General features: G+C 47.9%; 1 protein-coding gene across 6 annotated transcripts; it reads right to left on the minus strand.

The window, feature by feature from the left end:
- Positions 1-7,948: 7,948 nt before the first annotated feature.
- LOC120321436 lies at positions 7,949-15,650 on the minus strand. 6 transcript variants are annotated; one of them, XR_006245179.1, is made up of 2 exons: positions 9,720-15,650; positions 7,949-9,638 (listed from the first exon to the last, which is right to left on the minus strand). XR_006245179.1 is itself a non-coding variant. In XM_043207021.1 (2 exons), the coding sequence occupies exons 1-2, from the start codon at positions 10,171-10,173 to the stop codon at positions 9,196-9,198; spliced, it is 897 nt and encodes a 298-aa protein (XP_043062956.1). In that variant the 3' UTR covers positions 7,949-9,195. The 6 variants fall into 6 exon arrangements, 3 of the variants coding, with proteins under 3 accessions (XP_043062956.1, XP_043062957.1, XP_043062955.1); XR_006245180.1 differs by having other exon boundaries at positions 7,949-9,649; XR_006245178.1 differs by having other exon boundaries at positions 7,949-9,127; positions 9,394-15,650.
- Positions 15,651-16,378: the final 728 nt, after the last annotated feature.

Consider the following 16,378-nt stretch of genomic DNA (forward strand, 5'->3'; position numbering starts at 1 on the left):
GCCCAATCTGAAGCATTTGCGTAAAAGCATGCAGAGGATCATTTGCCATGTATGTAAACTCCGCGAGTTTACAGCGCGACTGACTCCACCACTAATAGGCCTCCAGAGGACCGAATTGAGGCCAACGGATGGTTATTTAAGTATACCTGCATGGACCACCTTGGACCATTGCAACTGACGATTGGACGTCGAGTGAAAGAAAGGTGGGTGTCTCGGGGACAACCGACATACACCTGAGAGGTGCGCCACGAAAAAGCAGTGGCGAATCGCACAGATATTGGGGGACCGATTTTGGAAACGGTGGGCAGTTGAATATCTACCCACGCTACTCCGCAGGGAGAAGTTATACGAGCATGTCGCGCCTATACCTCGCGGAAATCAAGTCTATATCTGTGATCCGGGCATTCCTCGTAGAGAATGGAGGAAAGGCGTCATCCAGCCGAGAGCTTCGTGGCAAGAATAGCGACCGACAAAACGAAAAAAAGAATGCGTGGGCGCAAAGTCATGCCTCTATTCCGAACCATTTACGCGTGTTCTCGGTTGCAGAAGTTGGGGACTTTAAGTTAGACTAAATGGTATGTCATCGTTTTTGACCTACTCCACTTCTCGCGTCCACTTACTCATTTTGTTGTAGTTACTATAATAGCATAATTTTATTGAGTAATAGATCGTTGGCTAGTGCCATGTAATACAAAAAAGAATTAAAAAGCTAGCATAGGGCTCTTGTTTTTACATAACAAAAACAAGGCCGCTGAAAAGTAATTTTTATTTAAGACAATATCGAACACAAAATTTTTAATTTATATTAATGAAATACCTTGCCTGGATGAGGCTGACAATAAAATATTCTTTTCTTTAAACTTGACACCCTTTGGTTACCATTGTTACAAAAATTTACTTATATTTACTAATGGGGTAAAAATAAAATGTGCACGCGAATATATGTATATATTATATATGAATATAGAGAAAACTCGGGAACAGAGTTCCGTCAAACTTACCCCACTTTAATCCGGAGCGATGAGATCTCGATGCGTTGGATCCTGGGTGTTGCTATATATATATAGTGATGGAGTTATACATACATATACCTTCGTGCATCAATTAATTGTAACCGAAAAAATACACTATGTGGAGTATGCATATATATAAATGTATGAATGAGTTGGTTTTCTTTTTTTTTGTTGCACGCTTTGGCTGCTATTCGGATCTCAGATTACTTGTAGTGAGCACTTGTTAGAAAAGTCTACGCTGTTGCTGGCTTTCGCTGATGTTCACACTAACGGCAATGCACCGGTACACTTGTTCTTTTATTTAATTGTTTTGCCGTTCGTATTTTCAATTAGGCACTTTGTGGGAAACCGGATGCAATCCTGTCCAGGGTATGGTGTTGGTCCCTCCTCCGCTGTACGGATCGCTTGTTAGCAGCTATGAATTCCAGGGTATGTTGCACTCCTTCAATTTCCTGCTTGTGGTCGACAACCCCCACGGTGTTGATCACATTTGCTGTGTTGTCGGAGGCTTTAGACTCCTTGCCGCCCATCCTAAGAGTTTTGTGGAACAATGGCCATCCTTCAAAGTGTGTTTCATGTTAGTCCTGTCATTCTAAGGTTTGATCCTGCTCCTTGACATTTTTTTCCTCGACTGGAGTTATCCTTGAGTCTTCCCGGCTATATACTGACGGAAAATTGCCCGATTTGACGTACGGATGATTATCCGGGTATTGACTACGGGTGTATTCCCGGGTACTTACTGACTTTCTCATCTGCGGGCCATGGTCTTTTTATACCGGCATAGAGCTTTCTCTGATATATTGGTCTTCTTTGCCAAGTGTTCCCACCTAGGAATCGTATTTCTCACTTTCCCCTATTTTGGGAGTCAATAGCCCTTCGGTGAAGTGTGCCCGGAACTGGTGTTGATTTCCTTTTCTTTCTGCAATCTTATTGCGGCCGCTGACCGGGTCATCGGAGACTCGTTTATTGTCGACTTTCATTTTCTTTGTCGCAATCCAACTGAGTCAACGCGGTGATAGTACCCCTTCCCCTGCTTTTAGATTCTGATTTTAAATCTTCAAAGTCTTACGATCTCACGAAAAGGGTGTACGCAACATAACTTATGAATTATGTAAGCGACAATGTAGTAAGAAAAATTTTTACTGTTTATGACCACTTACTAAGCGTTCAATTTTAACAAATACTCAATGTTAAGCGCCGCAGGTAGAAGCATATAAGAGAATTTGATTTAAGCCAGACGTTAAATGTGACTTAAAACTCGACATAATAAAGTCCATTCCCGAGTTTGAGGGGGACCAGGACGATTATGTGGCGTGGCGGCAATCAGCTGTGGCCGCCAATGAAATTTTCAGGTCATGCGATGAGAGCGAGACACTCTACCAGGCTGTCACAATCATAAGAAACAAAATCAGGGGGGTAGCGAGAGCGCTACTGGTGTCCCATAACACGGTACTACATTTTGATGCCATTATTGCTCGACTGGACTGCACATACGCTGACTGCGTGTCCTTAGGCAGGGTCTTGAAACGGTTAGGCAAGGTGTGCTTATTTTGATGCAATATTACGACGAGGTAGAAAAGCGACTAACACTGGTGATGAACAAAGTCGTTATGACACACGAACCGGATAGCGCCGCATTGGTCAATAATGAGGTTAGAAATGATGCCCTCCACGCGTTCGTTTCGGGGCTAAGGAAACCCTTGAGGGCCATAGTGCTGCCAGCTCAGCCCAAAGATTTACCCTCAGCCTTGGCTTTGGCTAGGGAATCCGAAGCAAGCATGAAGCGCACAGCCTTGGCGGCCACGAATGCAAGGGCTGTGGAAGAAAAGACATACACTTATGGGCAGCGAAAAAACCAAAACCGTTCGCACGAAGGTCAGGGAAAAAATAGTAGGACAGAGGACGGGCAAGGAACAAACCCCCATTATTATAAAAAGCAAAGTCAGTTCCCACAAAATAATGCGGCCCATAACAATAACGATGGCCCTAACCAGTCACCAGAACCCATGGAGTTAGGCTCCACTATGACACAACGCAGGGAAGCCGCCGCCTTCGGAAGCGGTCAGTCTAAGGGAGATAATATTCGTGGCCAAAAAAGACATGGATCTGCACGAGTGACGGATCAAAGACGTTAAAGAGTGCAAAATACCATGCATCACGTCGACGACGAAAGTGGCAGTGAATATGATGGAGCGGCAGCAGAGGCTGTCGCCGAAGTAGATGACGAATCCGACTGTTGTGACCAAGTAAATTTTTTAGGGAACCCTCCCCGACTATCTGATACCCGTTAATTAGCTAGTGGAAGGGAAAAGGAGAGTCTTAAACACAGTTTTTGGCGGTTTGTAGGCGTTATAGTGGGCGTGGCAGAACGTTTCTTGGCAAAGCGATAGAAATTCACAAGACCAATATAAAAATGAAAAAATATCAAAACATTTTTCAAAAGTGTAGGCGTATCAGCTTTGGGCGGTTTGAGAGCGTTAGAGTGGGCGTCGCAAAAAGTTTTTTGGTAAATCGATAGAAAATTACAAGACTAATACAACAATGAAAAAACTTCAAAACATTTTTCAAAAGTGTGGGCGTGGCAGTTTTGGGCGGTTTGTGGGCGTTAGAGTGGGCGTGGCAACATGAATCGATAAACTTGCGCTGCTTCTATGTCCCTGGAGCTTGTATGCTTAATCTCAACTTTCTAGCTTTAGTAGTTCCTGAGATCTCGACGTTCATACGGACGGACAGACGGACGGACAGACGGACGGATAGACGGACGGACAGACGGACATGGCCAGATCGACTCGGCTATTGATCCTGATCAAGAATAGATATACTTTATATGGTCGGAAACGCTTCCTTCTGCCTGCTACATACTTTTCAACGAATCTAGTATACCCTTTTACTCTACGAGTAACGGGTATAAATATTGTAATAGATGTTACCAATCGAAATGAGCAGTTGGAAATTGTCACGACAGAACACAATCGTGCACACAGGGTAGCTCAGGAGAATTCCAAGCAAATCCTCCGCGATTACTATTTCCCCAAAATGAGCAGCCTAGCAAAGGAAGTGGTTGCGAATTGCAAAATATGCACCAAAGCGAAATATGACAGGCACCCTAAGAAACAGGAGCTCGGGGAAACACCCATACCTAGCTATACCGGCGAAATATTGCACATTGATATCTTCTCAACCGATAAGAAGCAATTCTTAACGTGCGTTGACAAGTTCTCAAAGCTTGCAATAGTGCAACCAGTGCTGTCCAGAACAATAGTGGACGTCACAGGGCCCCTACTTCAACTCGTAAATTTGTTCCCCAAAATCAAGACAATATATTGCGACAACGAGGCCGCCTTCAATTCGGAAACTATTACATCGTTACTTAAGAACAGCTACCACATTGACATAGTCAACGCGGCCCCGCTGCATAGCTTGACAAACGGTCAGGTGTAACGATTCCACAGCACCTTTTCAGAAATCGCCAGGTGTCTTAAACTAGACAAGAAAATCAGCGATACGACAGAATTAATTTTGAGGGCAACGATAGAATACAATAAGACCCTACACTCGGACACTCAGGAGAAACCGGTTGATATTCTCCACTCGGGTTCCGATGATCGCTGCCTAGGCATTAAAGACAAGCTGATAAAGGCCCGGAAAAACAACATCGAAAGATGCAACCCAGCTAGGCAAAACCGTGTTTTTGAGGTAGGAGATGAGGTTTTTGTCAAAAACAATAAAAGGCTACGAAACAAGCTTACCCCGCTGTGCACAGAACAAACAGTGCAGGCAGACCTCATTAAGGGGAGGGTGGTCCATAAGGGCAACCTCAAATAAATATTCCCACTTTTATTTGCTTATATCATATTTCTAGATAGTATTCTAGATTTAAGAAAATACGCCGTGGTCTCATTCTACGTTTGGATTGCAGGTTCGCCTTCATAACGCTCATCACCCTGGCAGTGACAAATGCACGGATTACCGACTTCTCTCACGCCAAATACATTCCCGTCATAGATGGTGATGTATTGGTGTTTGAACAACGTGACTGCTTGAGGCACTCGAGCAACATATCCGAGTTTATTAGCATGGTAGATGAGACAGAGAAATTGTCCGAGTCCTTTCCACAGTCGCATATGCGCAAATTGTTAGATGTTGATATAGATCATCTCAGAAACTTGTTGTCCGTTCTAAAAATACACCACCGAATTGCGAGAAGTTTAGACTTTTTGGGTACAGCTCTAACGGTAGTCGCAGGAACCCCGGACGCCTCAGATTTCCTAAAAATCAGAATGACAGAAGCCCAGCTAGTGGACTCAAACTCCAGGCAGATTAACATAAACTCCGAAACTCAGAAGCAGATAAACAGATTGACTGACACTATTAACAAAATTATTAAAGCCCGAAATAACGATTTGGTTGGACCCGTACGAGGCACTACTAGCGAGAAATAGAATGCTGACAACAGAGATACAAAATTTAATTCTCACTGTAACATTGGCAAAGGCTAACATAACTTCATATAACCGAGGATGGTCATGATTTGAGGGGGGGAGTAGTTAACAACTGATAGAGCTACCAAATATTTATGTCAGCAGCTATATAGTTAACATTTATAAATACCCTAGCAACTAAGTAGCTTCAGATAAAAAATGCTGATGCGCCCAACTGAGTTCAGCGCTCCGCGCTAAGAACGGTCAGCAGCGGCAATCGAACACCCAGTATCCGGGGTACCGAACTGTGCGGCATAAATGCTGAGTCGGCTTGCCGACCATAAGTATATGGCGTGATGCATTGGAGCTAGGGTAAATTCATATTTTCCATTTTCTTTGTATTTAGTTCTAAGCGAGCACATTAGAAATAAAGACACAGCTACTCCGGCGACTTGCCGTAAAATACATTTTGTTTGATATAATTTATCCACGCTGAGCCCGAAGGCCAGTGTCCAGCAAAGGGGGCAAAGTCACGCCCTCCACTATAATCTACTGTGAGGAGTTAAAACTCCGCACAAATGCGAATAGTGATCGCATAAGGAGGGCCTGCCGTTGCCAGTTACGCAACAAGGCAAAGCGTAGTAACGGCAGTGCGAAGCCCGGAGAAAGAAAGTTTGGAGACTCTAGAGGAAGAGAGTTTCGAGACTCGGGAAGTGGAGAGAGAGAGGATGGAGACTCCGGACTTGCTGAAAAGAGAGTTTGGAGAGTCAGCAGGCTCAAAGGGAAATAACGGGACAAATCGGACAAATCATGGACTTTGGATCCGGAGACTGGAGTCCAAAGGGATAAACCGTTAGAAGAGGCCTATATAAACAGGTCGAGCGCTGGAAGGACGACCGACAGTCAAGGAAAGCAAGTGTACGAGTCAACAACGTTAGAACGAAATCAGCAGAGGAGCTACGACCGTGATGGTCACCAAGGAGCAAGATCGCTACGTCAAGACGTTTGGGACGAGAAGGTCTCCGAACTAAGACGCAGGTAGCTGAGGTCCAAACGACGAAGCACGAGTAGCCAGGAGGCAAACAACAGGAGAGGCCAAACCTAAGCGGGTACCCGAGAAAGCGGCAGGGATTGTGGTGTAGACCCGGTGGACTGTGTAGGAGATCGCGTGCTTGAACCAGGCGATAGCCTGGTGTGTCCGTGCAATCCAAGCAGGCGAGGTACCGGCGCCACCAGTCCGAACCAGACGTGGGGTTGACGCGTTGCCGCGCCACCCAGGACGACGAAAGCGGTAAGACAGTGGAACCAGGCCGCCGAGCAGGACATCCAGGTCCGACCGCACCGGCAGAAGAAAAAAGGTAGGGTGGAACGTTCGTCTTTCACTGGGCGTCTTGCTACACGGACTGCGGCGTATCCAAAGCAAGTAAGAGAGTGGTCTTTTCGCTTCGACGGAGAAGAAAAACCACTCGAATTCCTGGAGCAGGTGGAATGGTCAGCAAACACATACGGTTTGGACCTGAACATGATTCCCCGAGCCATGCCGGAATTAATTCGGGGAAAGGCTCTGAAGTGGTACATAGCCAACAACAAGCACTGGAGGACTTGGGCCGAGTTCATAGACAGTCACGTGCAGAAGGTGTGAGGACTCAGGAGATCCAGGTACGCATACCCGGGAACAGTGGGCGCAATATCCGGTCCAGGCCAGGCGACAAAACACGACTATGGAGGCCGCCAGTCATCACACAGAGACACACTGGAACAACGTCAGGGGGCAACCCGGGGCAGAACCCAACCCATATTGCCAATCCACAGGAAGCGTGTCGCAGGTGCGGCGGACACGACCACTGGGCAAGAGGCTGCCGAAAACAGAGGCTGCAGTTCTGCTAGATGTGCGGGAAAATAGGAGTCCGAAGCACAGAATGCTGCCAGAGGGCCGGAAATGGCCAGCGATCCCAGACGCAGAGAGACGAGCCGGGGTCGCAAGATGCCGCCTCTCCAAACTAACCGGAAAACTAATCGAGGAGGAGCAGCAGTTGTCCGCAGCGGTAACGATCGGTGGGGACACGTACAAGGCCACGATCGACACCGGGGCAACATCAAGCTTCATAAGTGAAGAGCTGGCGGACACCGGCGGGACAGCTGGTGCGAAGCAATGCACGCGAGAAGCTGTCAGTGGCAGTAGTGGAAAGGACGACCGACTTTGCGGAGGAAGATATAGACGGCTTCCTGAAGGCAGAGCTAGCAGATTTGGGAAGAGTCCAAGGGACGTCAACGGTGGCGGTGCACAGAATCACGATGAAAGACGATCAACCGGTCAAACAGCGCTACTACCCGAAGAACCCGAAGATGCAGGTGGAGATCAACGCCAAGGTCGACGAGTTGCTACAAAAGGGGTGAATCGAGCCGTCTAGGAGCCCGTACAGCTCTCCCATAGTGTAGAAATGGCTCTGCTGGGGGTTGCGGCGGTTGAGAAACCGGATCGTTTTGATTCCAATTGAAACGCAGAGGCGAGGATTTCTGGTTCTCCAAAGGGTAGTCTTTATTCACTTTGATGTATATATGTACAAATATAAAACAGGTTGCTCCAAATTTTGTGTCTTCGTGACTTGTAGAAATGAAAGTAAGTAAGTGAGTAAGCAAAAAAAGAAAGAATGTGGCCAGCGGTCCCTAATGGAAGAATACTCCCTTTTTCAAAAGAGAGTGGGTGGATTCCCTTCTCCATTTAGGGACGCGTGGAACTGGCACACGGGAGCTGGAGTAAACATCCCGCCCGCCTTGCAATGCCACAGATTGCAAAAGAATCTGTGATGCGTCAGTGGCCGTATGTTCCGGAGAGCATCCATCCTAAAACAGTGCTCTGTGCTACGATGTGCCCGTTCTGGCTGTGCATGACACCCGGTTGGATAATCGTGGGAAACACATCCGCACCTAGCACGACGGAGGTACCAGCCGGCCTGTGGAAACTGGGGTCCGACAGGATGAGGTTGGTGAACACTGTTTTGGCAGCGTCAGGCAGCTCTCGGGCAGGAGTCCGCATTCGCAGCTGCTCCTCGACGTGGAACACCACCTCAATCCGTGGCGTCTCTGTATGCATCGGTATGAGAGTGGCTCTGCACACCCTCTCATCACCGACTCCCAGGATAGGGAGGGCCATGGCCTCGGCTAGTGATCCGTCAATGCGGCTCAAAGTAGAGCACGCATCTACCATAGCCCGCACATCGAAGCGTTTGTCCCCGATGTCGAACCGCAGATTGACGGTGGGCAGGATAGCCGTTGTAGTGTGGGAGAGCACTGCCGAGAGGCGGGGTTGCTCGATGCTGGCCTTCGGCTCTGGCGTCTCGATGGGCCTGTCCGCGCTGGCAGACCGCTCTCGCTTTTCCCGCCGATGGAGATGCAGCAGGGTGTGATGAGCGTCCCCACATACTCGGCAGCGACACTCACTTCGGCACGAGTCTCCGGAATGCTGGTGCGCCAAGCAATTCGGGCAATATTTGTTGATGAGAACCGCACGGAGCCGCCGCTCGGCATCTAGCCGGAGAAACCGCGAACACGTCCGAAGCGGATGAATCCCCTGACAGACTCGGCATCGGAACGATCGAGTTCCTCGAGAACATCTGTCGATGAGCTGGCGACGTTGGTTGCGATGGGACGGCATGGCTGGCGCAAAGAGATGAGAGAGAGAGAGAAGAACGACTGGAGGATAGAACGGAAAGAAAAAAAAAAAAAAAATAATGATTAGTGGATACGCTTTACTCTCACAGTTATGGACATCGAACGCAGAGACATTGGACATGTTTGTCTACGGGAAGGAAAACTAATTTGGAAATTGGCCGTTTGAGGATACCACGGGCCGTGCGGACATCTACGACGCGAACTTTGTCATCAGAGCCAGGATAAACCCTTTGAACACGCCCTAAACGCCACCCATACGATGGAACGTGGTCTTCCTTGATAATTACCATGTCGCCTTCGGACATATTCCTGGTTGGAATTTGCCACTTGGTCCTCTTATGGAACTCTTTCAGGTATTCAGCCTTCCATCTCGATGCGAAAAGCTGGCCAAGGGCTTTGAGTCGCTGCCATCGGTTCAGGATAGAACTGGCTTCGCCGGCGGTGGGAGGTTCGGCGGGGACAAGTAGCGGTCCGCCTATCAGAAAATGTCCCGGAGTGAGAGCGAGGATATCCGACGGATCTTCTGACATCGCTGAAATTGGTCTGGAGTTGAGGCATGCCTCGATCCGACACAGTAGAGTGGATAACTCTTCAAGGGTATACTTAAAATTACCTGTCGTCTTGTAGAAGTGAGTCTTGAAGCTCTTGACTCCTGCTTCCCACAGGCCTCCCATATGGGGGGCGCCTGGAGGGTTGAAATGCCAGGATAGGCTCTGGTGACTAAATGACGAGGTAACCTTTTCCTTAACCGCAGCGATGAAATCTTCTGTGAGGGCCTTCTCCGCGCCCACAAAAGTCTTTCCGTTGTCCGAGTAAAGATGGAGAGGGCACCCTCTTCTGGCCGCGAACCTTGAGAAGGCTCCGAGGAATTTCTCCGTGGTCAAGTCCGAAGTGGCTTCCAAATGGATGGCCTTCGTACTGAAGCACACGAAGACGCAGACATAGCCCTTCGTGATTCGACAGGCCCGACCTGAATAGCTCTTGACATCAAACGGTCCCGCGAAGTCGAGTCCTGTGTGTGTAAAAGGTCGCGAATAGGTCGCTCTGGACTGAGGTAGTTTACCCATTAGCTGGGACTGCACCTTCTTCCGGTGAATAACACACCTTGCAGGTCGTGGTCACACGTTTGATCAGGTTCCGCAGCTTCGGAATCCAGTATCTCGTCCGGATGAGACGAACCATAAGCTGGTTTCCCCCGTGTATGGAGATACGGTGAGTAAATGTGACCAGAAGCTCTGCTAGTTTGGAATGGTACGCCAAAAGGATAGGATGACGTTCGTCGTAGGATAACGAGTCAGATGCAGTCAAACGACCGCATGACCTCATGATGCCGTCAGCATCCAGGAACGGATTAAGGTTGAGGATACAACTGGACGAGGGAAGCTGTCCTTTGGATTGCAGGATGTTGTATTCCTCTGGATAGTCGGCCCGTTGAGTCTGCCTAATAAGCATGAGTTGTATATGGGCGAGTTCTTTACTGCTTAAGTCTGTAGAAGAAGGCGTAGGAATGCATCTGCAGCGGTTGATGAACCGCTGCACAAAAGCCATGACTCGCAGCATGCGATTGAAGTTTGAAAAACGCTCTAGGAGATCCCATGCTGGACACGCTAAATGGCACCGGACGGATCGTCTTTCGAGTTCAGGGTCCGATACCTCTTCGTGCGACGTGGGCCAGGCGACTTGCGGCTGACTCAGCCACGACGGGCCATGCCACCAGAGGTCACTACTTGCCAGCTCTTCAGCCGTGACACCACGACTGGCTAGATCTGCTGGATTGTGCTCGGAACGCACATGTGACCATTGACTGGCATCTGTATTTAGAGCAATCTTAGTCACTCGATTCGCTACGAAGGTGGTCCATTGACATGGTGGCTTGTTCAACCATGCCAACACAATGGTGGAATCAGTCCAGAAAAACGTCTCTATTCGACCAAACGGGATGTGAGGAAGAACTGCCGCCCACAGGTCAGCAAGAAGAACTGCACCACACAATTCTAAGCGCGGGAGTGAAACGGTTTTGACAGGGGCGACTTTAGTCTTTGACGTGAGCAGACTTGATGAAATGCCTCCGTCGTATTGGATGCGAACATAAATCGCTGCCCCATAGGCCTTCTGAGATGCATCACAGAAGCCGTGGATCTGAACTTGTGCTCCCGGTCGGAATTGTACCCAACGCGGGACGCGAACCTTGTGGAGGGAACTATGGCTGCGAAGGAAATCATGCCAGCGTTGCCGTAGCTCTGCAGGGAGAAACTCGTCCCATCCAATGCCGGCTAACCATATATCCTGCATTAGGATCTTGGCCTGGACTACAAATGGGGACAACCATCCAGCGGGATCGAACAGTTTTGCGATTTGCGATAGGACGTTGCGCTTGGAATAATTCGCATTGACAACAAGCTCAGTCGGGACAAAATAGAACTCATCCGCCTTGGCGTTCCACCGTATTCCCAACGTTTTCGTGGTGCTCACCTCTTAGATGTCGAGGAAGTCACCTGAGAGCAGGTGGTCTGAAGGAAGTGCCTTTAGGAGAGTTCGCTCATTTGCTGTCCACTTGCGGAGAGGAAATCCTGCGGAGCTCAGAGCTGTCCTCAACTCTTGAATGGCTAAAGTAGCCTCGACCTTCGTGTGGGCTCCTGCAAGCACATTGTCCACATACATATAATCTGAAATTATTCGAGACGCCCGTGGATATATGGCGTGGACATCCTCGGACAGCTGCCGCAACGTTCGTAAAGCTAGAAACGGGGCACAATTAACTTCAAACGTGACAGTCTGAAGCTCATAGTCCCTGATGTCCCCACGATCATCTCGAAAGAGAATTCTCTGAAAAGCGGTGTGTGCAGGGTTTAGGGGAATCTGCCTATACATCTTGGTGATATCGGCATTAAAGACAAATTGGAATGTTCGCCACTTTAGGATCTGGAGGGTGAGATCGGACTGAAGTACTGGCCCTGGATGCAGGATGTCATTCAGGCTGTTCCCATTTGACGAGGGACTGGATGCGTTGAATACCACACGGACCTTTGTGGTAGTACTTTCGGGCTTGAAAACCGCGTGGTGGGGAAGATAAAAATTCACCGTGTCCGTATTCGGAGGCACAGGCTTCATGTGGCCAAGATCTATGTACTCTTTGATCACTGAGTCATAGGTATCTTTGAGAATAGGATCCCTTTTCAGGCGAGTCTCATTCCTTAGGAATTGTGCGAGAGCGAATGATCTGGAATGCCCCAAGTTGATGTGCTCAGCATCCTTGAAGGGTAGGGATACTACATATTTCCCGTCCCGAGACCTGATAGTCGTTCGAGCGAAGTTTTCTTCGCACAAGTTGTCCGACTCCTTTACTACTTTACATGGAAGATCCTCCACCTCCCAAAATTTTGTGAGAAGTGTCTCCATGGTAGGTTCCGATTCTATGGATATCTTTGTTGTGAAGGACGAAACCCTACTAGTGGCTGTAGAAACTGGCCCGGTTAAAATCCACCCAAAAATGGTCTCTTGCCCTAGCAGTGACCCACATTAGTTTGGCTTCAAGCCTAAGAGGAGGACAGACGGAAGAATATCCGCCCCTATTAGAAGGTCGATCTGGGAGGGCTGGAAAAAGAGTGGATCAGCCAACGGAATATTGGGAAGTCTTCCGAGAATGCTGCGATCGATCGAACTCGTCGGCAGATTCCCGGCCAGATTGGGCAACACCAACGCAGTCGTGTCTATCTTGAGCATCGGCTTCGCCGCCGTGCCCATCTGGAAGTGACACATCCTTTGTGAGACACCTGTGCTGGTTTGGTTCAGCCCCGTGATTCTAGTTCTCACGGTCTGACTAGGAAGCTTGATTCTGGTCGCAAGCTTCTCGGAGATGAAGGTGCCCTCTGAGCCTGAGTCTATCAAAGCCCGTGCGGGAAAGTTTTCACCCTGGTGACAGACTTGGACAATGGCCGTTCCTAAAAGGATGCCCTGCCGATTGGAGGCGAAATGAACAGAAGTGTTCGCAGTGGGCTGATCTGGATTATGAGCCTGCGCTGCGCTGGTGGAAGTAGCAGGACTTTCCTTATGAAGCAGCGTGTTGTGGCGGCCCTTGCACGTAAAACAATTGTGTCTACTTGTGCACTCTCGAAGATTGTGTCCTTGGGCGAAGCAATTAAGGCATAATCGCTTCTGCTTGATGTATGATACTCTTTGTGGTTGAGTCATCTGGAGGAAACGAGGACACTGCCGAACTGGATGTGACTCTCTGGAGCAGAGATCACAGGAGCGTACACGTGGGCCGACTTGCGTTTCAAAGGAGTTTACCCTTCTCGGCTGTGGGTTCCTGGGCTCCCTAGTATGTTGTGAGTTGGAAGTATGAAGTCGAACCTCTTCAATCGCTTCTAGCGTGCGATATCTATCTTCGAGAAACGAATTCATCTCGTCCCAGGTAGGAATTTCGGACTTGTTGTTCAACGACTGTTCCCATAATGAGAGAGTGACTGTTGGCAACTTGGAAGAGCAGAAGAAAATCAGAATGCAATCCCAATTTTCTGTGGAGACATTGGAGTGTTCCATGGCAATCAAACACCCTTGAATCGTGCTCTGAAGATCCTTCAAGGCCGTTCCTGATTCGGTGCTTATCTTCGGGAGATTGAACAGAACCTTCAACTGGCTATTTACTAAGAGTCGCTTGTTTTCAAAACGCTCTTGAAGTGCAGACCATGCGGATTGGAACCCAGAATTTGTAAGGGGGGACTTGCTAACAATAGCGTGAGCTTCGCCGCTGGTCTTGGCGTTTAAGTGGAATAATTTTTCCACTGGAGTCAGCCTGGAATTATCGATGTAGATCGCTGTGAATAGGTCCCGGAAGGTGGGCCACCGCAGATAATCTCCAGTGAAGATTTCCGTGTCACATGGCGGAAGCCTGCAACCCTTCGAGAACGTCTCAACGGACGGATTTGAACTCCCCTGAGAACTGGGGGCGGACAGACGGGCAATATGTTCGTTTAATTGGGAAGCACACCTCTCATAAACCAAGTAGCAATTCTCATATTTGCTCTGAAGCTGCCGAACGCTTTCGCCACCTCCTTCGTGAAGGGCTAGACGGGAGACTGCTTCGTATTCCCGCTCAACCTTGTCCCAGAGGGACTGGATTTGGTCTAGGCGGATCTTTAGTGTAAAAGAATTAGGCTCGGCAGAGGACGAGGATGCCGCACAAATCCGGCTTTCAAATTTGCTAAGTCGGTCGCTGGTGGCTATAAAATCAAGCACCGCAGCGTCTAAGGAGGTTCTAGTTTTTGATCTCAAATTCCCAGCGGGTCCAGCCGCCGCGTCCCTTGGGCTAGGATCCCGCTTCTGGCCTGCTTCAGACATCATTATAGTGGTTTGAGAATAAGCGCAAAATTATTACCAGAAAAAGGAAGCTGAAGCAAGTTTGGATATGAAAACCAAATAAATCCCAAAATTGAATTGAGAAAAAAAAAATCCAGAATGTAGAAGTACCGTCCACCAGAAACGTGGAATGTCGGAAATACGGGATGGTACTGATGTGCACTGACGGAAAACCGAAACAATACGGTGATTTGAGTACCGTCCGAAAAAATTTAGAATGTAGCAGTAAAATAATATTTGTTTATGCAGAAAAAAAAAACGATCAGTTGAACAAAATAAATTAAGTACCGTCCACCAGAAATGTAGAAGTGTAACGCAGTGTGAAGACACTGTTACTGTGGCCGAAGTAAATGTAGGAATATGTAAATGTGTATGTGTTGTATGTTATGTATGTTTATGTTTATTAATGTTTATTAATTGCACAAATTAATATTTGTTTATGCAAAAACGATCAGTTGAACAAAATAAATTAAGTACCGTCCACCAGAAATGCGAATTGTAGAAATGTAACGCAGTGTGAAGACACTGTTACTGTGGCCGAAGTAAATGTAGGAATATGTAAATGTGTATGTGTTGTATGTTATGTATGTTTATGTTTATTAATGTTTATTAATTGCACAAATTAATATTTGTTTATGCAAAAACGATCACTTGCCAAGAATAAAAGAATGTAGGAAATTGATGAAACTTGGAGTTTTGGAACCAAATGTAGAAATAGAACTATCACACATATGTACATACATGCAGGGAGCGATGTAAAAACTTCTGCCGGCCAAAGGGAAAATTGACAAAGCGATATGGCGGTCGGCAAAAGGCTTACAATTGGACAAAATGGCATGCAGTACTTAGCTGTGGACTATCCCTCGAAGAATCCGGCTCGAAGGACCAAAAAATGTAGAAATGGCTCTGCTGGGGGTTGCGGCGGTTGAGAAACCGGATCGTTTTGATTCCAATTGAAACGCAGAGGCGAGGATTTCTGGTTCTCCAAAGGGTAGTCTTTATTCACTTTGATGTATATATGTACAAATATAAAACAGGTTGCTCCAAATTTTGTGTCTTCGTGACTTGTAGAAATGAAAGTAAGTAAGTGAGTAAGCAAAAAAAGAAAGAATGTGGCCAGCGGTCCCTAATGGAAGAATACTCCCTTTTTCAAAAGAGAGTGGGTGGATTCCCTTCTTCATTTAGGGACGCGTGGAACTGGCACACGGGAGCTGGAGTAAACACATAGTGATGGTGAAAAAGAAGACGGGTCAGTGGAGCTTGTGTGTGGATTTCCGCCAAATAAACGCAAAGTCCGTGAAGGATGCGTACCCGATGCCAATGATCAACTACATTCTGGATCAACTAAGGGAGGCGAAATACATAAGCAGTCTGGATTTGAAGGACGGGTACTGGCAGATTCCGTTGGCAGCAGCAAGTCGGCAATATACGGCATTTACGGTGCCGGGAAAGGGCCTGTTCCAATGGAAAGTAAATCCGTTCGGACTGCACTCCGCATCGGCAACGTTCCAGCGGGCGTTGGACCAGGTGATAGGACCAGAGATGATGCCACACGCATTTGCGTACCAGGACGACATAATTGTGATCGGACGGACACTACAAGAGCACAAGCGTAACCTGAAGGAGGTGTTCCGGAGGCTGAGGGCGGCAAACCTGAAAGTTAACGCAGATAAGTGCAAGTTCTTTCGAAAGGAGCTACAATACCTGGGCCACCGGGTGACGGATCAGGGCATCGGAACGGATCCGGAGAAGGTAGCGGCAATAGCTCAGCTAAAGCCCCCGGGAAACGTTAAGGAACTGCGACAGTATCTAGGAGTGGCGTCGTGGTACAGACGTTTTGTACCGGATTTTGCAACGTTGGTACAACCACTGAACGCACTCCTAAAGAAACAAGCAAAATAGGAATGGACTGAC

Source organism: Drosophila yakuba, chromosome 3L (assembly GCF_016746365.2).
Source record: "Drosophila yakuba strain Tai18E2 chromosome 3L, Prin_Dyak_Tai18E2_2.1, whole genome shotgun sequence".
NCBI classification, from domain to species: Eukaryota; Metazoa; Arthropoda; class Insecta; order Diptera; family Drosophilidae; genus Drosophila; species Drosophila yakuba.

Coding starts and splice junctions, on each gene's coding strand:
- LOC120321436 (XM_043207020.1), bottom strand. CDS start 10,173: ATGGGTAAACTACCTCAGTCCAGAGCGACCTATTCGCGACCTTTTACA. Junction 9,128..9,393: donor ATATGTCCGAAGGCGACATG/GTAATTATCAAG, acceptor TCTATCCTCCAG/TCGTTCTTCTCTCTCTCTCT.